This window comes from Triturus cristatus, chromosome 4_1 (genome assembly GCF_964204655.1).
Source record: "Triturus cristatus chromosome 4_1, aTriCri1.1, whole genome shotgun sequence".
Classification (NCBI taxonomy): domain Eukaryota; kingdom Metazoa; phylum Chordata; class Amphibia; order Caudata; family Salamandridae; genus Triturus; species Triturus cristatus.
The window spans coordinates 1,142,355,533-1,142,381,936 of NC_140585.1; the positions used below are offsets into that span (position 1 = coordinate 1,142,355,533).

Below are 26,404 nucleotides of genomic sequence, written 5' to 3' on the forward strand. Positions count from 1 at the left end.
CTGGATTTTAATTACTTTTTTGTTTAGCTCAAAGGTATTGAAAGTGGAAATGGTTGTGTTGATTTTGTCAAGAAGGTTTTCCGCATCTGTACAGGTGGTGTCGGCCAAAATGAGTTTTTCTAATTCGGCTATTTCCTCAAGTTCTTTACGAATGTGTTCAATGGCTGTCGATGCCTAAGACCATCCAATGTTGAGAGCAGGTGGTCGCTAGATGACTAAAGCTAGTGCGGAATTTGGGGTCTTGAGTGAAAATAGCTGGAATATTTCTGATTTGTAAACCGAGTGGTATTACGCCTGATTTCAGATATTCTGTGAGCATACGGGCGTGTAGTTCAGTTCTAATTTGTTTTTTCTTTAGTTTCTCAAGTTTGTCCAGCTGGATGCGGGAAGAATTGGGTGTGGGAGCCGGGGTGGTGGAAGGGTGGGGCCCTGAGAGGAGGGAGGGGCCACCAATTAAACGTTGGATATAATCTTCTGAGTAGGAGAAAGTCTCCCTAGACATTCTAATAGACAAATATATGAATAAAAGAGAAAGAGCCAAATTAAGTGGTCAAAAGAGGTGTGGGTCACAGTGTGACCTACTCTCGCAGCTAAGCAGCTGCTCACAATCTTGTATTAAACAACAGGAGCAAAAACCCATAAACCTAATTTATTTTGCTTGCAGTGCTGTTACAACGGTAATATTATCCATTTAATTTATGTTTTTTTGTCCTTGCCATTCCTTTTTGTTAAATACATGATGCCATGTGCATATTTTCCAAAGTTAACCGACTGAGAGTCTCTCCTTCTTTATTGTAATGCTTTGTACATGCATTCCTAACTGTCCTTTTTAAATGATAGCACTTGAGAAATTATTTTTGTCTTTTGCACACTTACCCTATTCTCAACAAGGTTTATGGGTTTTTGCTCCTGTTGTTTAATACAAGTACTTTTTGACACGTCACTCAAGGCCACTCAACTTCACTATACAACACTTAACTTCACAATACTCCACTCTATGACACTCCACTCCATCAAACTCTACTCCACTCTATGGCACTCTACTCTGTGCCACTCCGCAACACTTTATGCCTCTCTACGACACTAGTCCAATCTATGACGCACTACGCAACTCCCTCTACACCACTCCATGCCACTTTACTTCACTCTATTCTATGACACACTACTCCACTGCACTCATCTATGCCACTCCAGTCCGTGACAGTCTATGCTACTCCACTCTACTGGACTCTATTCCATTCCATCCTACTACACTGCTACACTTTATGCCAATTTACTCTGCTCTACACCACTCTACTCTACAACACTTTACTCCACTCAACATCCTCTATGCCACTCCACTCTGACACTCTATGCCTTTCCATTAAAACCTAATCCACTCTAGTCCAGTCTGCGTCTCTCAACTATAAGACACTCTACGCCCTTCCACTCTGACACTGTACTCCTTCTAGGACACTTCACTTGGCAACAGTCCACTCTTCACCACTCTACTCCACAATACTCCACTTTACAACACTCCCCTCTACAATACTCCACTCTACTCCACAACACTGCACTTTACAACACTACAGTTTACAACACTCTACTCCACAACAGTCCACTTTGCAACATTCCACTCTACTTCATGCTACTTTTTTCTTACAAAACTCAGCTCCACGCCAAAACACTAGACTTTCCAACACTAATTTTTAGCCATGGAGAACAACAGCCATGTTGTCTCCTGAGACCCTTGGGTGTGCTAATAATACCTGCTGCTTTCTGTTTGCCCATTTTTGTTGACGGGAAGAAAGATGTTTGGCCTATCTATGTAGCACTTAGCCCCTCATTCACCGCCTCTAGCTGTTTCCTGGGAGTGGGGAGTTGTGAGCACTGTAGTTAGCCCCCAACAGCGGCTGGGTCCTGTGAAACGCAATGGTGCTATGTACCGCTTAGCCCGCTAGCTGTCTCCTGAAGCAAGGTATTCTGGGCACTGTAGTGAGCCTTCAGCAGTAGCTGGGTTTTTTAAAAGTAATTTTGTTCCCAAACATTACCCTTTTGGTTTCTGAAAATATAGCTAATTTGTACCCAATTACCAGCTTTTCATTTATATTAAATAAACTACAGTTATCCCTACACACCAGGTTGTTCCTTTCTATTGGCTTTTAATAGTCAGGTCGTTATTATTTTTCCCAAAATATGACAGTGACATTTTGCTAATTATACCTACAGTGTCACAAAATACCATATTTTAATTGTTTTGTGAAAAAAAGTAATTTTTCACCCAGGCATCAAGTTCTTTATTACAAAAAAATTATTCTTTTGTCCCTAAACGGTAGATCTCCAAGTTTAGAAAATGAACATTATTTGTCCCCAGGAATTCACTTGTCATTTTTTGAAAATACATTGTTTTGTTCATAAATACAAGCTTTTTGTCTCTTTAGCAAACACCTCTGTCTATAAACATCAGTTTCTCATTTCCTTTAACTGCTCACATGTATCACTGCCCGGAATGAAGATCTTCTGCCTGAGATTCAGCTAAAAAAATAATAATGCCAATCATTTCAGTAGCTGTAATAGCTCTAGTAATAATAACAATATATAAATGTAGTAAGTGTAGACGTAGAAGAAAAGAAATGGCAGAATCAGATAACAAACAAAGGGCAAGAAAGAGAAAAAGAGATGAGATAGAACTAGAAGATATGAAAAGATATCACTATGACATAATGAAAGATTTAGACGAAAGAATGTTCAAAAGAGAAAAGAATACTGAACTTTAGATAAAATAAGGATGGCACTTGGTATGGTGGGTATTTATGATGACTCAAAACCATCGGAGGGGGGATTGATGGAGCAGGATTTTGCAAAAAGAAAACCTGCTCGAATTAACACCCCCGTAATATTTACTAACAATGTGCAGTGAAAAATAACATATAAATCACGTGAAATACACGGGAAACTGCTTTGCGTATGCGTTCACTAATGTGAGCTAATGCATGAAAGGACTAGGCCACATTTCGCATCTTGCATCTTACTTTGAAAATAACAATAAATAATGCCGCTTTTTACTAAAGCTTCGCTAAGAAAAATATTAACATGGGTTAGTGCAAAAGTGGGTGGTAAACAGTGAAAAGTGAATTTTCATGTAATTAATAAATGCTTTTGTTTTATTCGTCATAGTGAACTGAACGGGCCAGAATTTTTTCTAAAATTGACATTATAGATGGGAACGCATGGATAGACAGATAGGCTGAGCGCTGCAGAAGAGCACAAAAAGTCAAGGTTAATCAGCTACGAAAACATTGTTTATCTGCCAAGAGACAAGACTGGCCGTGGGACCCAAGACTTCTTCTGCAGACGTAGCAGAGAAAACTCATGTGAAAGGCAAAATAGATACATACAATGTACAAATGGAAAAGTCTAATATTATGTAATGTGAACGATGTAAAAACAAAGAAGACTGTAGAATTTTGAATGTGATCATGGTGGTGTGATTAAACGTCCCTTTAACCACCCAATAAGAAGCTGAGTTTATTGACTTGTTTCAACTGTCGTGAGTTGGACATGGAGATTTTAGGGTATAACTAGGGTGCCCTTAGGGGTGTGGTTTTTTTGGTACGAGGAGAGAGAGGCTAGAGAGAGGGAGATCGCCGCTGTCTGTCGGTTTGCTGTATCGAAATTAAGGCCTACCCGGTATCCTGTTCCTGTCCTGAATTCTTTGTTCCCTGAACCTTTACTTGGGGGACCCCCTCTATCCCTTATGGCCAAGGGGGTAGTTTTCCACTAAATATCTTGGGACTACTATTGCTGAAAGTGTCGCTGAAATTTGCATAATCATTTTGCAAATGTATTTTTATCTACTCCTTCATATGCATATCATTCATTTGACGAGTATGACACGTGTTTTGCATCATGCTAATGTTTTTCTCTCCCTTTTGTGAGATTTCTTTGTTTGCCTTGTAACCTGTATGCAATGACCATTAATTACACATTATTTGCGATAAAATGTATTAATCTTACAGAGAGTCTGTGATTATTTAGCTTGCTAGATATTTAGATAGTACTATTACTACTACCATCAACTCTTCAACTAATGGTCCATCGGCCGGAGGAAAGAAAAGTTGATGTACAGATTCAGTTATGTATTTGGGAAAATTAAATATGCACCTGTAAGAGAAAACCATTGATTTCGTCATTTAAACTTGACCCCCCCCCAGTGCAACAGGGATTTCGAGAGTTGGGTGAATGTGTATAGGTCTATGTATGTGATATTATTGAGAATTGATCCCTGAGAAAGTGTAGCGCTGGGTCAGCTTCATACATCCATACTGCCTCATATGCCCAAGTGACACTGTTATATTTCAGGGACACCTTAATATGTCCACGCTCATTTTAACTCACCGAAGCATCATTATGGTATGTCTGTGGTCGCTGTAACTTCTCTGGCATTGCCAGCATACTAGGAATGGCATTCACGTGCCAGGGAGCGCCATCTTTGATCATCTTTGCAATCATATGCCAGGGATTTGAGTAATCAATTACCACGAATTAACAATATATGCAATGGGCCGCCGAGTATCACACTCATATGCCAGGTTTGGAAATAATATTGCAGGTGTTGCCATCATGGACCAGTCCTAACTACTGTATCATAAGAGGCTAAACAATCAGCTGACATAATCATACTTGGTTTGCATTACTGCGAGAAGATGCCAACCGAAAGCTCCCTGTCATGAAAAAGAATAGAAGGCAAGCAACATGAGGCGTTTTAATTAAAACTCGGCGACCAGTTACAGCACAATTACACAACAGTTTGTGATCTGTTCCATGCAGTGAGTAAGTAGTCAGGTCGACATATTGAAATATTGAGTGCAGCTGATTATTATTTGCCGCCACTGCCCTTTACACCATTTCCTGTTGTCTTTAATAAATTCGTTTTGTAATCGTTAACCAGAGTTGTTTCACCTTTTAGTTGCTACTAACAGAAGGATGTCAATGGAAGCTTCGGATGTGTTGAAACGTTCTATTGGTCGATAGAGTTGGCAACAATGATTTTGACTGTGATTGTGTCAAGTACAGTGTGGTTGAACACAGAAAGGTGGTATCTTTTTTTAAAGTTCCTTAGACTGCCTGCAGGTATCGGTGTTTCAAATAAACTTTTATAGTATTTGTATGAAGCTTCATATAATAAGACTACAGTTCACAAGTCTTTTATGGTATGTTTACTTACACCAGCGTGCATACACAAACATATGATAGTTAACACAACGATAAAGCCTGCTGTTGGTTTGATAAACACTGTAGTCAACACCACCTTACAGGCTTGTGTTTCTGTCCATTCGTTTACATCTACAATGAACCCACAAGAAAGGGAGGTGTAACTCACCTTGTTGCCAGCAGTCGATGAATCCTCTCCTAACGTGTGGATACAGCAACTAAACTGCAAATCCATTACAATGATGTTGCTGACCACAGTGTAAAGCATTTTCAGCTGTGTGACAATTTAGAGTCCAATAATGTACAGTTAACTCTTTATTTCAATTTAAAATGGTGTGTTACAAAGTTGGGGTAGTATTGGAATATATCAACAGATGTGCGGGTTGTAAGGAAAGGTGGACTTCCTCTTGTGATTCTAATAGGGCAAAGCAAAGCCCAAAAAAGCCACACATCACACGGTCAAGAGGCCAGCCCAGCTTACAAGGTGCTCGCTTTCTTCTCACAGAGCGAATAACACTGGTAAGTACAATGCACATCATTCCATTCACCGTTAATCCAGAGATGGGCGCAGTCTTCATTTTTGTTACTGTCATTCGGCTCTCCAGGTTTCCAAAACCTAAAAATAAAAAACATCGAAATCATATTCCCACATCCATGAATACAGATTGTGGTCCTAATGACTGAATATTTCAGTAATGTATACAAATATCTATTTAACACAGCACCTTACATTGGAAACTGTCTGGCTTCCATATAAAAGACAGATATTGCCTCTATACAACCCAACTGATGATTCCTAATAACGGCGAAACTGGTGTTGGGTTACTTATGTTCCAGATTAGGGAGAACCTGAACTGGCAGTTCGGGCTGGGCTGTTCCCACCCGCAGGGTGAAGGCTTATTTGCATATGGCTAGGTCCAAACTGAGGAGGTATGGTGTGCAAAGTAATGTTGGACTGGGATGCAGCCGCAAGTAATTACCAGTGGCTTCGGTTAATTCAAGCATTCTATCCATCGCTTTTTGAATACTTCCGTGTGATGTCCTGAGTGGGACGGGTATGCCCAGATTTAGGTCACGTACACACTGGGCCAGTGGAACCAAGCTATTCCTGACGGATGATCCTTAATAAGGGAGAAACCGGGATTGGTTTACTTCTGTGCTGGTTCAGGGAGAACTTAACCTGGCAGTTCCAGCTGGACTGTTCTCACTGGAGCACGACCAAGACTGATTTGTATGGTTGGGTCAAAACTGAGATGTCATGATCTGCAAAGTAACGATGGACTGGGATCAGGGCCTGACTTACTCCCGGGCGTTTTGGAATGCTGCTGAGCTGGGGGCTGATTTCGTTGATGCGGACCTGCGTGTACTGAACGAAATTCGTTTTGCTTTAATTATTTCGAAGTACACGCAGGTCTCCATCAACGAAATCAGCCCGGCCCTGAATGGGATGCGACCCTGAGTAGTTACCAGTGGCTGAGATTGATTCAAGCATTCCATCCATCAGTAAAAAAAAAAAAGTATACTTTCGTGTGATGTTGTAAGTGGGATAAGTAGGTTTAAACTGTCCCTGGCACACTGTTCCACTGGAACCAAACTATATTTGACTGATGAGCCCTACTAAGGGTGAAACCGGTCTTGTTTGTTTGTGTTCCGGTTCAGGGTGGATCTGGCCAGGCAGGCATTGCTGGACTGTTCCCATTGTAGCATGGTCAAGACTGACTGGCATATCACTGGATCCAAACTAACGTGGCATGACGTACAAAATAATGATGGACAGGGATGCGCCCCATAGAAATTACCATTGGGTGAGATTAATTCTAGCATTCCATCATCATTTTTTTGTATACTTCTACTCAACTCAAGGGCGTACTATTCATCCGCTGCGAATGAAAAGCTGAGCCATTCATGCAAGATTCAAAAATGGACCTAGCAGATTCCAAATCTGTGTATGCAGAAGTCAGCTAATCGGCTGAGTTATCTTTTTAGTGGGATGACTGATCTTTCTATACAGCTCTCATTTTTGTAAGGAAGTTGTGTAATTAAGTGGTGAATTTTTTAGGGTCTGGTACAGCTTTTCGATTTATGTATCAGGCCAATTGCTTGATTGATGAAGTTACCTTATCAGTTTATTCAAAACAACCTATGATGTTTACACTGACAGATTTACGGTAAACTCTCTGTGACAAATAATAGATGTGTGGAGTCTAACACTAGTAGCTTTCACTTCAATTAAGAGAAAACAAACGTCTAGAAAGGTGGGCAATATTTGTAAAAATTGGCCAGCCTAATTGCCTGCATCTTTTCTTTTCACAGCCCAGAAAGCAATTGCCTTTTCAGAGTTTTGGAAAACTTTGTGGAGTTTCCATCAGCCTCCAAAATCCTTGGATAAATGATGATTGAGCTATAACTACATCACTCAATATTTAATAAATTGTTCCACCTCTCAAAGAATGAATAACTTCCAAACTCAACCTTCCTTCCTGAATGCTCTGAAGTAGTGAGAAAGTACAGCTTGCCCAATAGCCCTCTGTCACTTTTTGGAAGTCAATACATTAATTGCATGTTCTGTAAAAGCTAGCAAATAAGTAGTTAAACAATTAGCCTTCTGGGAAAGACTCAACGAGAATCATATTTTGGGACCTACTTGATTACTAATTTTAGTGTGTGGCAACCCAAATTCAGTTTTTTACCAAGGAGTTAACTTTTCTTGGATATTGCACTCTCTATGATTATTATCTGGTATACCCACTCAAATTATGTGATTTTATTGCAAGACACAGCTCCTTTAGTGCTTTTTGATTAGCAGCACAGTTACATAGCAACAGTAGAATAAAACATGTAGAACATTCAAAAACAATAGGAGTGCAACCTCTTTTAATGATGTTTCCTGATAAGTCATGTTCTTTTTTCTACTCTGCAAGAGCAAATAACATATGACTGAAAGGAGTGGGCAATTTACTGGAATGTTTTCCTTGAAAACGTACTTTACTTATATTACTCAATGACAGCACTCTTAGAGGGATAAATATTTGTGTTAATGCTTAAGATGTTTTTAAGTTGGTTTGTGGATGAGACAAAAGGAAGTTCAATTGTAAGAGAGATACATGTAAAATGAACCAAGGATACAAAGATTATTGGGATTAAGAGATTTTGATGACCTTATATTACCATCTAGTAAGAAACTGTGATAACTTTATAGTCGTAGAAGAAAAGACTAAATAACTTGTGGACTGCTTACCCACTGGAGGAAGCGCAAGATTTCTAATCTTAATTATGAGCATGCACTGTCAGAATTAGAGCTGATGCAACAGACTAGCCACACCACTCGTGCTGCAACGACTAACCTGTTTTACCTGCAGTCTTCAGTGAGAAGTCAAAGTTACAGCTACGTTGCAGGTGACCGCACACTCCTAATTCTGTAACTAGTACTGCTTGATTTGCCCATTTTAACTTCAGTCTTATTTGTGAGCTCTGTTTAGTGAGAGATGATTTTTTAAAGGCATGTGTGTTCATGTGGAAATGGAAATAAAATAGAAATATGATGAAGGTGTCTTACTATAGGCGGCCATCTTAAATTGGGACATCATTCTTTTCAGGAGGAGGAAAACAGGTGTTTAATTTGTTTAACTGTTTAATTTGTGAATCTATGATGACAGAGTAGGAGATGCTAGACAGTGGTGATTAGCTCTAGCGTTTTGCCAATTTTTAAAGACAGAATCACTTTAAAGTTTTTCTAGATTTAAATAAAGAAGGATATATTTTTTGCCTTTCATAAACTGAATTACTAGAAAAGAGCTTAGGAGCATGATTGCCTCAGACATGGGGAAGTATGGCCAAAGCTACGAAAATGAAAATAGTTAAGGGAAAAGTTCCTTTGCAGCAGCAAGAGAAAGAATAAAATGTGTCTTTGTCTGACTGTGAGTAGAAAGATGTCAAGAGAAAGAGAAGTGGTAAGCAACGTAAGTTGATCTCTTCCAGGGAATTCATGAGAATAAAAAATGCAGTACAGGCTCAATCAGAAAATACTATCTGTTATGATAAAACCCTAAATTGTTTTCTGCAAAAAATGGTAAAAAATCTGCCTGTGAAGCAAGAATGGATGACTCTCTAGGTACGATCTGGGAAATACATTAAAAAGGAACATAACCCTTACATAGTCAGATGATGATATTTTGCAGGACGTTTCAACACTGCATGATTCAGATGATTAACATGATAATCTGTTTTTAGATGAAAAAAAGGATTTTTTTAGACCTCCAAGGCATAGAGATTTTCAAGTTTGGGGGCGTTCAGCATCCAAGATCTGGAGAATGGTGGTCATTGGGCCAAGTATCATGATAAGGGCTCTCGGATTTATTGTATTTCTTTTTTTAACATTTCCGTTTGTATTTATCCAAATTTCGTTTTTAACCATCTTATTGGTATTTATCCATATTTATTTTGTGTTTTGAGAACAGAAGAGCTGATAACTTGTATATTTCCACATTTATGTATAAGGTAAACGTACACTCAGACTTTGATACCCACCAGGTTTTAACACATTACACAGCCAAAATATAATAAAATATTAAACTCACATGAAAAATATTTGCATAACATCACACATGCATGTTGAGATATGCAGTAATTCAACCAGATCTCCTTTAGCTTTCTAACTCCCTATGCTGCCAATGTGTACAGCTGTTGGCCTTAAAGACATTAATCTCAGCATGGTAAGTCACTCAAAAAAGCCAAATTATCTGTATTTTTTCACTTTTAAAAATAAATATAGACAGGAAACACAATGCTTTCTGTCTGTATTTATCTGTATAAATCAGTAAAAATGGAAAACAGGGCACCCTAATCATGATATACACATTCTAAAATGCGTAAGCCTCTAGAGCCAGAGAAAAGAAATGTTTTAAGACCTGAGTGCTCAAGACCAGTAGTACCCAATAAAGAATGTTTAACCCCTGATTTAGACCGTAAAATGACAAGCTACATGATGAAGTTCAGCAAAGATCCAAAAAAAGGACAAGGTCACTTTCCCATCCAAGCGCTGGAGCCCTGAATGCCTCTGTATCCGGCCTCTAACAGCAGTAACCCGGAAGTTGTTTCGAAAGTATTGTACGAGATCTATCTCCAACCGACCCCATATCTTTTGTAAGGAAACAAACACTTCTGTTCAACTTCCACTCACTAGAATCTGTTAAAAATCATACATCCAACTGTTTCATTTCATTTAGAAATACGTTTATTTAGACCGTAGGTCTCTAAACAACATAAAACATCTTACAATAAATAATTTAAAACATAAGAGCATTTTCACTAACATCTTAAAAAAGCAATTCCTACCTCCCCCCCACAGCTTACAAATTTCATATAAAACACTCATAATATTCTTAATAAAAAACTATTTAAGAATATATCCTAAAACTAATATACAGCCTAAAACGCAATTTATTTATTTAAAACTTGCCCCACTTTACTTCCGTGCTAATTTTATCCAACCATATTCATTCCAGCGAGACCCTTTTTATCACTTTCATGTAAAATGCCATGGCAATTGCTATATCGAGGTTTGGCATGTCAGTAAGGAGTTTGATTGCTAACAGGCATACAGTTATACCATATTTTAAAAAGATGGTTCGTAAAAACAGTTTCCGCTGTGGCACAAATTTTAGACAGTCCAATAAAATATGTAAATTGTCACACTTAGTACCTAGTCCACAGTGACATTTGCCATCAGATTGTACCATTACTGCTTTTCTACTTACATTTGTTACCAAATTGTTGACGCCTATTCTCCATCTGAGCACTACGTCTCTGAGGACAGAGTTAGGTAGTGTGTCCAGGTAAGGGTACCACATTTCCTTCTCCCACCAATTTATCATATAATGAACTGATGCTTTCTTTCTCAGGTACAATATATCATTTAACCTGGATACTTCCTTTCCTATTGTTCTGAGCTCCCCATTTGTGGCTTCTACCAAGAATGTCACCTGATCAAATTTCACTTTTAGATTTTTGCACGTTGTGCACAATTTCATTCTAACCAATTTTGCCAACTTTAAGTCACTATGCAAGGCCTCCTCCTTGCACCATTGTGATACTTTTGTGACTTCCTCAGATCCTAATCTCTTCCAGAATCTTAAAAGGGCCACTTGCACCTGCACATTCCATGATGTCAATCTTAGTTCCAATCTGATTGCCTGTATTATGGGGGAACTAGGTAATGACGTTAGTGGTTTCAAACATTTCCCTTCCTCAATATCCCAGCTTGTCTTTCCATTTAAACACAAGACTTCAGCACCATACTGTACTTGAGGGGGTATTATTGCCTTATAAGCTTTCAATAAAGGTCTATGGGACATATCCCCATAAATACGGTTACATTTCCTTAACCCTCACCCCGATGTATGGGCTTTGGCGTTCTGGGCTACCAAATGGATGTCCCATTTTAAAGATTTTTCAAACCTTATACCGAGGTATCTATATTCATTCACAAGTTCCAATTTGGTAGAGCACAGATACCAATTAAAATTCTGGATTTTTTCTCAAAACATAGCATTTTGGTTTTATCCATATTTACAGTCAGACGTTTGGTCACACAGTATTCATTAAAAGCAGTTACCTTCTTTTGCAATCCCATCTCCGTCTGATCAAAGATTACCAAATCATCGGCATACAACAGGCAGGAAAGATGTTTCCCATTCATTTTAGGGCTGGCACTTCTAATCCCCTCCAAAGTGGCTGGGAGATCAGCCAAGTATATAGCGAAAAGTAAGGGGGCTAATACACATCCCTGCCTTAAGCCATTCTTAATCAATATTTTCGGTGTCAAGGCCCCAGCTGTATCCTTGATGATTTGCGCCCAGCTATGTTTGTGTAGCTCCTGGATAATTACCAAGAGCCCCTCTGGAATGCTATATTTCCTTAGGGTCTCCCAAAGGCATTTCCTATCCACTAGATTGAATGCCGCACGGAAGTCAACGAAGCAGCAGCACAACTTTCCCTGCTTTTCCATGGACTTCCGTGCCACTGCCCACAGTGCAAAACAGTGATTGATCGTGAAATGCCCCTTCTTAAAGCCCCCTTGTTCCACTGGCACGATTGACCACTGTTCCACCCAGTCTTTTAAACTGCCCAAAATTATTTTAGTAAATACCTTTTCCCCAACATCCAGTAGATTAATCAGTCAGTAGTTTTTTGGAGCTTTCCTATCTCCCTTCTTATGGATGGGTCTGATTCCCGCTCCTCGCCACTTTTCAGGGATCTGACCCGACTCCAATATAGCCAGAAACATACAGGAGAAGAATTCCGCCCACCAATCTTGCTGGGATTTTATAATGATAGCTGGTAGATTATCTGGTCCCGCAGCATGGGTTAAGTTTAAGCTTCTTATTTTTTTTTTTTTAAACATATTTTTATTGCAGAGTTGTAAACAAGGCATCCGGTAAGTCAACCTGTACACGCTTGACCTCTCAAAATTCAGTTGCCGTCATAACAATGCACACTGCCATTCAGCCCACATCCCGGAGGCCGGGCGGCGTACCAGTACAGTAACTCAGAGTGTCCAGGCGATCAGCTCACAGTGACGTCAGGTCAACAGCGTAATGTAGTATCTGCTTTTACACCCTACTAACTCCCTCCCCTCAATCGCCTCCAAATGCGATCAGCCACTCAGAGGCGGCTGCACCAGGAGTATCCTTGTCCACAGCACCGGTCCACCTTAGCTCCCTCCCGGAGGTGCTGCGCCTACCGCCTACCCAACATCACATTATCGGTATCTAAGGAAAGCTACTTTGAAACCTCACTCCCTCCTAGGCCTCGGCCAGAGAGCCGGACTGCCATCGCTCGTAATATCCCTACAACTATACCCCATGAACTCCCCCCCACCCTTCCCACCCCCCAACTGCTGCTGCTGTGGGTTATACTTGTGGGTTCTGACACTATGGTTCGCCAGTGATCAGGTTGTGCATTTAGTCTCCCAAGCCTCCGGGAACCCCGCCTTCCGAATGATCGTGCTCCGCACCCTCCAGTAGATAGTCTTGCAGAGCCTGCACTATCATCTCCCAAGCCCTCGCCCACTCCAATCCCTTTTCATTACCTGTCCTGACAGCCTGTCGCCTTCTGAGCACACTCTCACATCCAGACCATTTCAACAGCTCAGCCGTCCATCTCCTAACTGAGGGGCCCTCCCGGGACTTCCAGTGCCATGTAATTTCTCTCTGGGCTAACATGAGGCCTAGGTCAATGAACTTGCTCGTCACCTTCGTCTTTGCCGTGTGAGGGAACCAGAGCAGGAGACACGCCGCCATGTCGAATTCTACCTCCCGGTCCGTGACCGTGTTCAAAAGCTCTCCCACCTCAGCCCAATATGTCCCCAGCTTCGGGCACCCCCATAGTAGGTGGTTCAGCTCGGCCCCAAGCGCTAGGCATCTCGGGCACGCCGCCTCCTGCACCTGAAAGTATCGTCTAATCCTTCCCGGCGTCATATAGGCCCTATGTAGGAGGAAGAAATTAACCTGCTGAAAACGGGCATTCCTGCTACCCTTACACGTTCTTCGCAGAATATGGCTCCAGACCGTGTCCAGAATGGGTTTGCCTAAGCTTTCCTCCCACGTCTCCTTCAACGCTGTGAGCGGCTCTAAACCCTCCTGTAGCATTCTAGAGTGGTGGCAGGTCACCGCCTTAAGCGTTCCCGCCACCATCACCACGTACTGGCAGGCCGCGTTTGCGGTAGGTTCCACCAGCCCTCCCCTCCAATGCTTTTGTATCGCTGTAATCACCACCGCATGCAGGAGGTAACTCCCATCCGGGAGGCCAAACTGCGCCTGCAACTCCCCGAAGGGGGCAAGCACCCTGTCGACATAGAGGTCCCCCACCATCTGCAGCCCCAACTCCTCCCACTCTGCCAACGGGGACCAGTCGCCTCCATGCAGTAACGCCGTCAGCATCCCCAGAGGGATCTCCGGCGCATACGGACACACTGCTTTCGCTCTCTTCATACCCCTGCGCCAGCACAGCTGAAGTGTTCTCTCCTCTATAGACAAGCCTCTCAGGTCTAATTTCTGTTGCATTACTATATAAGATAAAATATGTCTCTGGATGCCGGTCCCCCTCCCTTGTTCCGGGCCTCTAAACACTCTAGCAATGTTTTGTGTCAAGACTTGGAGCTGCGCCGCCAGGTAATACAATTCGAAATCTGGGACCGCCAACCCTCCTTCGATTTTAGGCTGCATCAGAGTCGTCAGGGCCACCCTACGACGTCCGGTCCCCCATAGGAAACCGATGATCTTTGAAGATCCACTGTGGGACCCAGATTGGCAGAGTGCGGAAATAATAGAGCAGTCGAGGCAGAGCCACCATCTTTAACAATGCGACCCGGCCCTGCACTGATAGCGGAAGGGAGGCCCAAAAGGTCATGCACCCCTTCAGGGCCCTTATACAGCGCCCTATATTACAGTCTAACAAGTTCGCGACGTCATGATAGATTCGGACCCCCAGATAAGTGAAGCATGTAGCCTCCCAGACCACATCCACCGTTGGGGGGGGATACGGCGTATCTGCCCGCAGTGGGAACACACAAGTTTTCGTCCAATTTACCCGGAGGCCCGACAGCCTACCAAAGCTCGACAGCATCCCCACAGCCCCCACCAGGGCCTCTTCGGTGTTTTCCAGGTACAGTAAGAGGTCTTCAGCGTACAATGATATATGATGAGTCGCTTCACCACAGCTAATCCCACTGTACTCCCTCCCTGTCCTCGCCCGCGCCGCCAAAGGTTCCATCGCTAATGAAAACAACAGGGGAGACAGCGAGCAACCTTGTCTCGTCCCCCTGCGCCCCGGATACTAGAGGATATGACAGATCCCAGTCGGACCCTGGCAGTGGCCGAGGAGTAGAGGACCCTCGTCCAACGCCCAAAGCCATCTCCCAGGCCGAACTTCCCTAGGACCTCATCGAGGTACCCCCATTCTAGGCTGTCAAAAGCCTTTTCGATATCCACTGCCAACACTGCCGGTTTCTGATCAAGGTCCCAAACGCTATCCATTATGTTAACCAGGCGGCGAACGTTTATAGATGTGCTCCTGGTAGGAATAAAGCCGGCTTGGTCCCCATGAACCAGCTTCGTCATGTGTGGCAGCAATCTAGTGGCCAGGATACGACTCAGTATTTTGTAATCCACCGTCAGCATAGACAAAGGTCTATACGACGTCACATCGGAGGCCTCCTTGCCAGGCTTCAGCAGCGGCACTACCAATGCCTCCCTCATCGACTGGGGTAGACGCCCAAGCGTTAAGGCTTCCGCGTAGACCAGCAAGAACCTGGGCGCCAACACCTCTACATACTGCGCATATAATTCAACCGGCAGGCCATCCACTCCCGGTGTTTTATTTCTAGCCATCAACTTGATGGCCACCCGGATCTCTGATAGCGTTATGGGTCCGCCCAGGTCTTTCGCAGTCTCAGCATCCACCACCGGGAGCTGAATAGTCTCCAGATAGTCGGTTATTGCAGAGACGCCCACCCCCAATTGGCTCTCATAGAGGCCCGTATAATACGACTGGAAGCGCTTCAAAACCGCAGCCTGCGAGTAGATCACCTCCCCCGTCTCCATTCTAATGCTCATGACTGGGCTACCTCTGGGTTCCGGGGTATATAGCCTAGCCAGTAATGTTCCCACCTTGTCTCGCTCCGCATGCACTCTGGTAACATACAACTTATAATCAAAACACCGCAGGCGCTCCGTTTCAGTCGCCACTAACTCCTGCGCCTCAAGCAGCTCGGCCTGTAAGTCTGGCCGCTCAGGCCAGCGCCGCTCCAGATCCCGCAGTGCTCCCTCCGCCTTCCCCAAACCAGCCAGGACTGTCGTCCGTACATTCAAAAATCTGCCCATACAAATGCCTCTGACCACCACCTTCATTGCATCCCATTCGATTGATCTCGTGGTAGCTGAGCGCTCATTCTCCCTAAAGTAGCGCTCAACGCCCTGAAGGACCGTATCGCTAAACACCAGGTCTTCTAATGTATCAGGTCGCAGCCGCCATGTGGGGACAGCTGACCTCGGCCGCTGCCACTAAACCGACAGCAACAATGGGTTTAAGTTTAAGCTTCTTATGATATCATTCACCTTTTCTGTTGTAAAAAGGAGTTCTAGATCTACTACAGCCTCCCTCCAGGAACAAGTATGCCCACCTGCCACTTCAACATCTGTTCCGTATAACTCACCTAGATATTCTTCCCATGCTGCTTCCTCCACTACCCAGGGCATAGCCCCGTTAACCTGACCAGATGATTCCTTTATCAAGTTCCAAAACGTATGCAAATTTTTAGATTCAATAATTTCCAGCAAGTTTACCTAGCATTTCTCTTTATAGGCACTCTTCAAATTTCTGACTAACATCTTATATTCCTTCCTCATTTTACTTAAATGTTTGTGCCTTATTGGATCATATTTTGTCCTTAGGTTTTTTTCTTCTCTTCTTATTAATCTTTTCATATTTATACACTCCCCGGTAAACCAGCTTGACTGTCTACCTTGTGATGGATGTTTAGCGTTTGGGCACGGTTTCTTACTTTTTAGTTCTACTTTAAGGCACTGCGCCATTTCTTTTAGCATTTCCTCAAACCATGCCACTTTCTTAGTTCTAGCGTCTTCTAACCCTACTTCCTGTTGAAAGCTAGCTAGCTTTTCAATATATTCCTCTGTTAATCTTGTTGTCAGACGTTTAGGGTACACAACTCGTTTGGGGAGGATTATTTCTCTAGAGCTGGTAGGCCCCCCAATTATTCGAATTGCAAGGTATTATGGTCACTACCTTCACAGGAAGTTATCCGAAATCCTTTACTGAGGTCAAAATTCCAGGCATGCATAAATACATAATCAATTGGACAAGGTTGGGAACCTATCTAGAAGGTCTGCTTTGCCGGGCAATCTGATCCCATCTACCATTTAGACAGAACAGCCCTTTTAGCTCCAAGTATTTGCCCAGCTTCACATCTTGTTCAGAGATAGCATAATTTGGAAAAACCGCTGGGGATATATTATTTGAGCCCAAAAGATCTTTAAATCGGGGGTCATATCTTAAAGGGTTCAGTTTGTGATTAAAATCACCCATTACAATTATGATCTCATTTTCAAATTTTTCACACAGCATGTCCATGTCTTCTTCGAAGCGTCTCATTTCTACCTCATATTCTTCATTTGTTCCCCATTGTATGTATACATTTACACTTACCATATGATCATACAACCCTTCAGAGCCCAGCAAAAATAGATCACTAATCAACAACCATTTACATGTCGTATTTATAGCCAAAACCCCTTTCGCTATCTTGGTCAAAACAAGAGTCATAATCCCCCCAGCCGGGCGACCACAGTTTTTCCTTCTTGCTGGTTTATGCAATTGTATAAATCCTTCAACGACAGGGGTATTGTCGCATAGCCAAGTTTCCTGCAAACCTATTATCTCCACTTCCTGGGCTAGCGTTTTTATACTTTCTACTTTTGTCACCCCTCCTAGCCCGTTTACGTTCCAGGATATCAGATGTATGCTATGCGACACCCCTCCTCCCTAATCAATATCGCTGAGGTAGTCGGTAATGGTATTATTCCCGTATAGGGCGTTTCGCCGGCTATCATCGACAGACCAATCCCCCCAGGGATTCCCCGACTCATGGTTCTCAACTACCATTCTCATATTTTCTCTTACCCTTCCATTGCCTAAGATCAGACTTATCTGTATTTTCCCCAAGCCTGAATGACAAGCTAAGAAGGCTCTATCATGCTGGTTCTTCTCCTCTAATTCTCTAGCTGGTATCAACCTAATCCCTTATTTTGCTATCTCTTTTTCTGGCCTTATGATTGCCGTTTTTACCAGGCTTGAGTACAATAATACCTTTGTAAGTTCTTTCCCATTGTTATTATTACTGAAACCTACTTGTTTTAGGTCCTTCGTACCCAACTACCTCAGACTAGGGCATTTAGAGAAGGAGTATACCAGTTGGGAACGATTTAGGGGTATGACCTTCCTGCCTTTTTTTCTCCCCTTCTCTATTTCCATTGGTTCAAAGTATAACCACTGATTGTTCACATCTTTTGCAGGTATTGTACCAAGTTGCTCCCCCTCCTTCCCAATCCTTTCCTTTCCTCTTTTTACAGAGACCTCTCCCCTTTCTAGTATTCTATTCATATTCCTTTGCCCCTGAGGTGATTTCCATGGGTTAGCCACCTTGGTCTCCCCTCTATTTGACAGTGCTGGTTTTACTTGCTCCTTTCCCCATTACTGTCTTCTCGGGGACCCTCATTGACCTCCTATTTCTTACTATACCTGCCTTCTTGGGGGGCTACCATTCCTTTGCTCCTTTTCTTCACCACCTTTGCGGTTCCTTCCAGCTTTTTCCCCCCTACCCTTGGCTTTCTTTTTAAAGACACTGTTCTTCCTTTAGATCTCCATACGTTATATCGCCTGTAACCCAGTAGGTCCCTCCATCTATTTACCAACATCGGGCATCTCGATATATAGACCTCCTGAGGGTCGGTTAGTTGCTCACAATCCCTCTCATCTACCTGTGACGGGAGGTCCGGGATCTGAACTGGTCTCACTATTGTGGGCATCAGCCCCCTGATTTCTTGCAATTCCCCTACAATCTTTTGGAATAGTGTTTCATGGGTTTTTAAGATATTGTTATTTAACATTGACACTTCTAACAACCCTTGCAAGGTCTTTTGTAGCATTAACATTATATCTAACATTGAGGCCGAAGATGTCGCTGATATATCTATACCCAAAGTATTATTACGTGCTGAATTTTCTATAAATTCAGCTCCTTGAATTTCAGGTTGCTCCGTACTCTTAGCAGTCGTAGATATTCTAGTCTGGTCAGAGTCACTTCTCTGTTCTCTTGAATTAGTTAGGCTCATCCCTTCATGGACCATATCTATGCCATCGGACTGGGAGAAAATCCGAGGTGAGGAAGATAGTCTAGGTTCCGGGGTAACATCAATTAGACTTAAATTCAATTGATTACTGAAGGATGCATCTGTCCTGATCACACAGTTCTCCCGATCCGTTTGTTCATACAATAGTTCTTTATTCAGGTCCGGGGTTCTTACAGGGGTTTGCAGTCTTTTAAAATGTTTTCCCACAAAGTCTTTTTTTGATTTATATACTTGTGCTCCTCCTTTTACTCCTGCCTGGGTGCCTTCACTTATATTTTTATTTCTTTTAGAAGACCTGTTTGCCACGCCTTTAAGTATATCCGTACTCTCTCCCCGGGGCTCACTTTCAGGCACTGCTTCATTAATGAGGCTGTCCAGATCTTTCCGTCCTTTAAGGCTTTTAGTGCCATCATACAATGTATTTAGCTTTCCAAATTAAGTAAGAATAGCTTGCTTTATTAGGCTGTATTTTGTTCAATCTCCTTTCCACCAGTGTGTTGTGTGGCCGTCTATTAGCTCCGCCCCCCCTTTCTTACAATTCTACTTTAGGGGTATCAGTTTCTATATCCTATAAGCTAATATCAAGATTAGGCTAAATTTTTATCTATAAAGCGGCTTAATCACAATTACTGGTCCACTTACCTCCACTGTGCGCGATTTAACTACTACGTTCCTCCATGTTTTCTCCACGTTTCCCTTGGGCCAGGGGGTTTATTCCGCTTTCTCAGGCACGATTGCCTTGCCTCAAGCTTACCCCAAGCACCACATGCCTGCTAGACCACAGACTTTTACTCCCAACCTTATTTGCTTAGCTCAAGTTAAAGGATTCACGCCACCTCTGTCCTTGGCGCCTCGGTACTCCATCAAACCGTGGCAGCCTGAGGGGCTTCTCGATACCACTTCAGCCCGTAGCAGCCTGAGGGGCTTCTCTACGTGCCACGCCACGTCGTGTCTTTCTCCTCTCTCCTCGCACCTTCCTCCCGGATTCTCACTCAGATGCGCTCGCTCACAAGCAGCGTTGGTCTGCGTCCGTGTCCACAATTCCTCGCTCTACCTCACGATGCGTTACGGTCAGCACAGCACAGCTCTACGCCACAGCAGAAGCCGTAGCAGTAATGTGTCCTATGCATGCAACAGTAATCCATCCAACTGGTACTTTACACCATTCAAGGCACCCCAATTGTCTCACCCTCGATTGGTGGGTGGAGGAGCACAACCCGCAGTTTAAAGGTCAGGTCACAAGTGAGAAGGAAACCCATAGGCTGCGTTGGACACATCCTAGTCAGGCCCAGACCGTTTTAAGAGTTCCCCAGCTCACTCTGTTCCCGAGCATATAATCTCCAACACCGACCAAGTCAATGGCAGAGCTAACCCTATTCAAACTGACATCCTTATCCATTCGATGGTCCACACCCAATGGCCCTGCGTTGTGACTAAAGCCATCAATGGGTGAGATTATTACGGTCAACAATACTGTTGTGAACCACACAACAAACAAATGCACTTCTCAACTTCCCCTCGGACCTTTAATATCATATCATTAAATGTCAGTTGCCTGAACAGCTATGTTAAAAGGCAACACTAGCTAACTTACCTTAAGCATAGCCAGGCAAATATTGCCATGATTCAGGAAACTCCCCTCCCACCTGGGGGAAGCAGCCTTTACAACGCAACCGTTACAACGCATGCAGTTACATCGCATGCCGTTGCAAAGAAAAAGGTGTGCAGCAGTGGGTGGAAGGTGTTGGATTTAACTCCAACACCTTTCCTACTGTTACACACACTGGAGTTGGAATAGAAAATGTATCTATTCCAACTTCCAGCGCTCCCCCGACAGAATGTCGGGGTAAAGTTTGGCGTTGCAACAGCATGCAATATAGTGGCATGTGTTGTAACGTCATATATCGCCACCTGGGGAGGCAGACAAACTGAAGGGGGTTGGGTGGGGACAGTCATTTCTAGGTGCTGCACTGCCCTGAAAGAGAACAACCAGTCCCAATCCAGCTATCTAAACAAAAAATGTGGCGTTGTCGTGCTTATTAACAAACCTCTCCCACTCAAAGTCTTGCACACATTGACAGATGAGGAAGGGAGATATGTCTTGGCAAAAATAAGAACAATAGACCAGTCTCTGATTCTAGGCACTGCATATTCCCTGCATACTAACAGGTCCTCCTTCTTTGCCCACCTATGTAGATCGGATTTTGATATGCAGGAGTAAATAGAAGAGAAAACTGGAACATAACCATTGACCCAATCATAGATCACTCTGGCCCCCCTGATAAAGGCAATGCACAGGCCAGAGCCTTCCTTTCTGATGTGATAAAGGACCAGGGTTAAGTGGATGTCTGGTGCTTTGCTCACCCCCTGTCCATGGCGCCTCTTCTAAGGCAGACTTTTTTCTTATCCGAGGTCCACTGCTCTACCTACCATTCCAGTCTGACGTACCAGTTGGGGAATATCCAGTCACTGCCTGGTCTTACTCTCCCTTCAAATAGATTACGGACGACTGGTAGGAGAATGCTGAAGGATGCCCACCTCCAAAAAAATCACCAGAGGACAAAGGCCTTCTAAATGCCCATGTCCATACATACCATACAGAAAACATGCCCTCAGTGACATCTTCCTAAACCCTATCGGCATCCTGTCAGGTAACCTGGAGGGGCCTCCTGATCAGGGACTCTACACTCAAACCAAGGAATGCCCAGGGAGAAATAAAAACACATTTCTATTATCATAACAACCCAAACATTGCAATTTAATGCCTCTCCTACTCCCTTTCTTCGCCAACAGTTAGAGCAAGGAAATTTGCTCTGCATACCCATTAGACGAAATTTTATTAGACTTGCAAACATCAAGTAGTCCCTATGCTCAATGGAGCCTTTCGGAAGGTAGACACATCACACTGGGCTATTGTACTGCTCGATTTTCCCGGCCTTCCGGTGTTATAGAGCGATCCATATGACTTCAGTCTCTTTCCATCCAAGTCTAAGGACTGGAGTAGTGAATAGGGCCTGTCTATTAGACACTTTTGACACAATCCCGTGCTCCTACCCATAGCTCAGGGCCTACACACATAGCCTAGGGGATAGATTCGGTAGCCTTGAGGATAACTTGCCCTATAGTGAGGGTATTTCATAGAGCTGTGCTGCATTCAGGCCTGGTAGGCCTTAAACGGGAGAGACTCCATCTTTCCTCCTGCTCTGGCAGCTTGGGAAGTTTCTAGGTCATAGGCAGTGTTTTAGTTATGAGGTGTTATTCGCTCGGAGAGAACCGGTTCAGGCCGGCCCTTATCGAAGGATTGTATTTTTCTTCATGCCGAAGACACTACATCAGGCCGGCCGGCTGGGAAAGTGTCCTTGGTGCGGGGAGGTACAGGAATTTGGTGGGCGGCAGGTTTCGAGCTGGAAATTTCCATGAGAGAATGCACATCTATATTAGTGAAAGTCTGAGGCAGACACTGGCACTTGCTTCTAGACCATAGGCGGCATCTGGCCGTTAGCAGAAAAGCTATTACTTATTCCAGGGAAGACGGATGACGAACTCGAATCTAAAGAGGACAGAGTAGCCGACAGGGAAGAGGTTCCAGGGACTCGGAGAGGGAGAAGGGAGCAGACCCACAACTGTAGAGGGGTGACTTCCAGGCGAAGCCGAGGCATAGACGAGAAGGGAACCTAGATGACCATTGAGCACGGGCTACGTACCATAAAGGTGAAGTCGACCCCTTTTTCTTTAGAGTATACAACTTAACCTTTCACTTTCCTTGCAGGTTGTCTATATATATAATGTATTCTGCGAATGTGCATGTGGCATTTAAATAAAGTATTTAGCTTGTTGTACGTTAGCATGTGTTGTGTACTTTTGTATAGGAGGATAGCCTATTCTTTAGTCAGAGTTGCCTTAAAATGAACAGAGGTTAATCCTGGTCAGGTAAGTGGTAACTGGATGAGGGGGAAAACAAGCCCCTCGAACTAGAGAACAGGTTGTGCTCAACTAATAGTCTTTGTGTGATCTGATATATGGTAATCCCGATTCCCCTGTTGTGTATCACAGTAATAATAGGATGAGCTCGTGCTAAGGCTGCCGTGTAGGTAGGAGATTCTGGACCTGACTGAGGTCGCGAGACTGTGTGTGTTGCTGCCGAATGGGTAGGAGATTCTGGACCTGACTGAGGTCGCGAGACTGTATGTAGCTGCCGAATGGGTAGGAGATTCTGGACCTGACTGAGGTCGCGAGACTGTGTGTGTTGCTGCCGAATGGGTAGGAGATTCTGGACCTGACTGAGGTCGCGAGACTGTGTGTGTTGCTGCCGAATAGGTAGGAGATTCTGGACCTGACTGAGGTCGCGAGACTGTATGTAGCTGCCGAATGGGTAGGAGATTCTGGACCTGACTGAGGTCGCGAGACTGTGTGTGTTGCTGCCGAATGGGTAGGAGATTCTGGACCTGACTGAGGTCGCGAGACTGTGTGTGTTGCTGCCGGATAGGTAGGAGATTCTGGACCTGACTGAGGTCGCGAGACTGTGGGTGCTGAGATAGCGAGGCTGTGAGGTCTTGATATATATATATAATAGGAATTCTCTGTCCTTAGGTGGTACATATATATATGCTTATTTAGGTGTAAAAAGGCCCTAGGGAGGGGGTAACGTTCTGTTTTGGGTCAGAAGGGCTCTGTAGAGCAGGTTCTACCCAATCCAAAAACCAAAGCAGAACATTTGGCGTCACGAACTGTTTACGTAACCTGTGTGCGTTGTGGTTGTCTTGTGTTTGCTTTCGGCGTGTGCGTGATTTTCTTTTTTGTATATTTGCGTGTATACTTTTTCTTTCTCTTTCTTTCTCTCTTCCTTTCTTTTCTCTGCGTTTCTTTTTCTTTCTTTTTCGCGATGTTTTCTAGGAAATCGAAATCTACTCTTAAATTGTCCGTTGATATTCCCGGATGGGATTCAACGCCTTATGGTGCCTTGGCCCGAGAGTGGGCTGATTCTACTGGTCTGAGTGAAAATTGGAATTCTTCTTTGGAGTCGGCGGAACCGGCTGACGTGATTGCTTGTTTGCAGACGGCACCTGTCTTGAAGGGTGAGGAGGTTCCCGCTTTGGGGCGCAGAGGTTGGGTTATTCTGTCTGCGTATCGGATTCTGCATGAGAGGTTGCTGAAATTGCAGGTCTCTTTTAAGGATGCGGAATCACACCTTGTTGAGATTCAGAATTCTAACACTTTATTGCGGTGTCAAAATAAGTTGCTTTCCGACAAACTTGACACTTACCAAACGGTTGCCGAAAGGGCGGCTGTGCGGATTGCTCGTTATAAGTACAAGAACAGGCGTGGTCGTGTTTCGTCGCGTAAAGTGCGTCTGGTCGTGGCGAAAGCTGGACTGGATTGGAATCCTGATGAATGGGATGGTAATATCTGGGACTCGACTACGTCTTGTTCCTCGGATGAGGAATGTGCTATGCATGAGCTTTCTCGTTCCCGTCCTGACAGTAAGTCTACTTCTCGCACCTCTGATGGTGCACCCCGTGATTGCGCTCGTTCTTCGGGCGGGATTGATACTTTTCCCACTGACTGTCCCTCTACTCGTACTGCTCGGGCTCCTTGTGATGCTCGTCCCGTTGTTTCTGCGCACCCGGTTTTTCGTCGGAAGTTGCAGCAGTCTCCCAATGCTCCGCAGGGTGTTTCTTTGGACTGTTTGGAAGATTTTACCCAGCAAGAAATTAGTGATATTTTGCAACGCTTTCGGCAGCGGACTGGTGAGGCTTTGCTCACGTGGATGGTGCGCCTTTATGAACTAGGCGCTGCTGGTATTATGTTGGATACTGGCGATTGTTTGAAGTTTTGTTCTTTGAGTTTGGATTCTACTGTGCAAGATCATTTTCGTAACTATAATGGTGGTGGTCAAATTTCTTTGCTCCAATTGGCGACTGAAGGTTGCAATTTGAAGTATCCTACTGAATCTGACTGGCCTGTCAATGACAAGCCGTGGTATACCTTGCGTGATGCTGCGCAACGTCTTAAGGAGGAAGTGATGAAAACGGCTATTTTTCTGGGCACTGCTGACAGGTTGCTTGATGGGTTGTTGACTTCTTCGGTGCGGAATCGTATCATTCGCTCTTCTCCTTTTGCCTACAAGCAGGTCATGATGACTTTGTTGATTAACCAGACTGGTAATGTACTATCTACGGTGTTGGAGTCGGTACGCCAACTCGGTGAGTTGGGTGAGTGGTTTAAACCTGAACGTTAGTCCCGGTCTGACACTCGTACTCCTGGTGAATATAAATTTACTAGACGTGATATCTTTACTGGTCTTTTGGCTGATGGTGTGCGTCGGGAGGATATTGATGGTGAGACTACTGCTCGTTTGTGGGAAATGTTTCGCAAACGGGGCTTGGACCGGAAGGAGGGTGCCCGGCGTGTTCGGACGACTGAGTGTGATCGTGGTTGTTCTGATGGTAGCGGTGATGATGATCGCCGTGGGCGCTTTGATCGTCGTGATGATCGGCGTCCTGTACGTGATCTGTCCCCTCGTCGAGAGCGGGACAGGGAGAGAGAGGGGGAAAAGGAAAGGGGGAGAAATGATCATGCTTACAGCAGACGTAGAGATGATAGGGATCAATCCCCTGAATTGAGAAGGAGGGAGGATCGATACAGTTTGGCCGATCGAAACTCGCAGTGCAATGTAGAGGACAGGAATCCATTTCGTAATAGAGATGGATATGAACAGGAGGTACCGATACCTAAGAAACGTGAGAGTCTTTATCCTGATTTGTCCTGGTACACAGAATGCAGTAAGAATGACTAGGAAATAGGTCAAGCTCCGGTACACAGATGGGCTCACAGAGATAATAGACCCTATGTAGATATTGATATTTTTTGGAGACATCGTAATATCCAAAGGGCCCGAGCATTAGTTGATACAGGAGCGGAGGCCACTCTTATTCATGGAAAATCAAAGAAATTTACAGGGCAGCCTTTCACTATTACCGGATTAGGAGGAAAGGAAACCCCTGCAGTTCAAACTTTGCTTGAAATGAGAATAGGTAGAATCCCTAGAAAGGAATATTCTGTATCAGTGGTGCCACTTCTAGAATTCATAATTGGAATTGATATTTTGAAGGGAATGACATTGCATCTTGATGATGGGTGTTACCAATTTGGAACGACGCATTATATCTTGTCCAGACCTATACGGGTTGGTCGTTTAAGGATGCCCCCCATACAAGTTCCCCAGGCGACCAAAGTGGTTTGTCAGAAGCAGTATCGTATTCCGGGTGGTCATGAAGAGATTAGTA

General features: G+C 43.8%; 1 protein-coding gene across 1 annotated transcript in view; it reads right to left on the minus strand.

The window, feature by feature from the left end:
- Positions 1 to 5,495: 5,495 nt before the first annotated feature.
- LOC146856202 (hepatic lectin-like) overlaps positions 5,496 to 26,404 on the minus strand; it is a 106,662-nt gene continuing 85,753 nt past the window's right edge. The window contains exon 9 of the mRNA XM_085654249.1: positions 5,496 to 5,809. Coding sequence (XP_085510375.1) covers positions 5,671 to 5,809 — 139 coding nt within the window. The 3' untranslated portion in view covers positions 5,496 to 5,670. The remainder of the gene's footprint in view (positions 5,810 to 26,404) is intronic.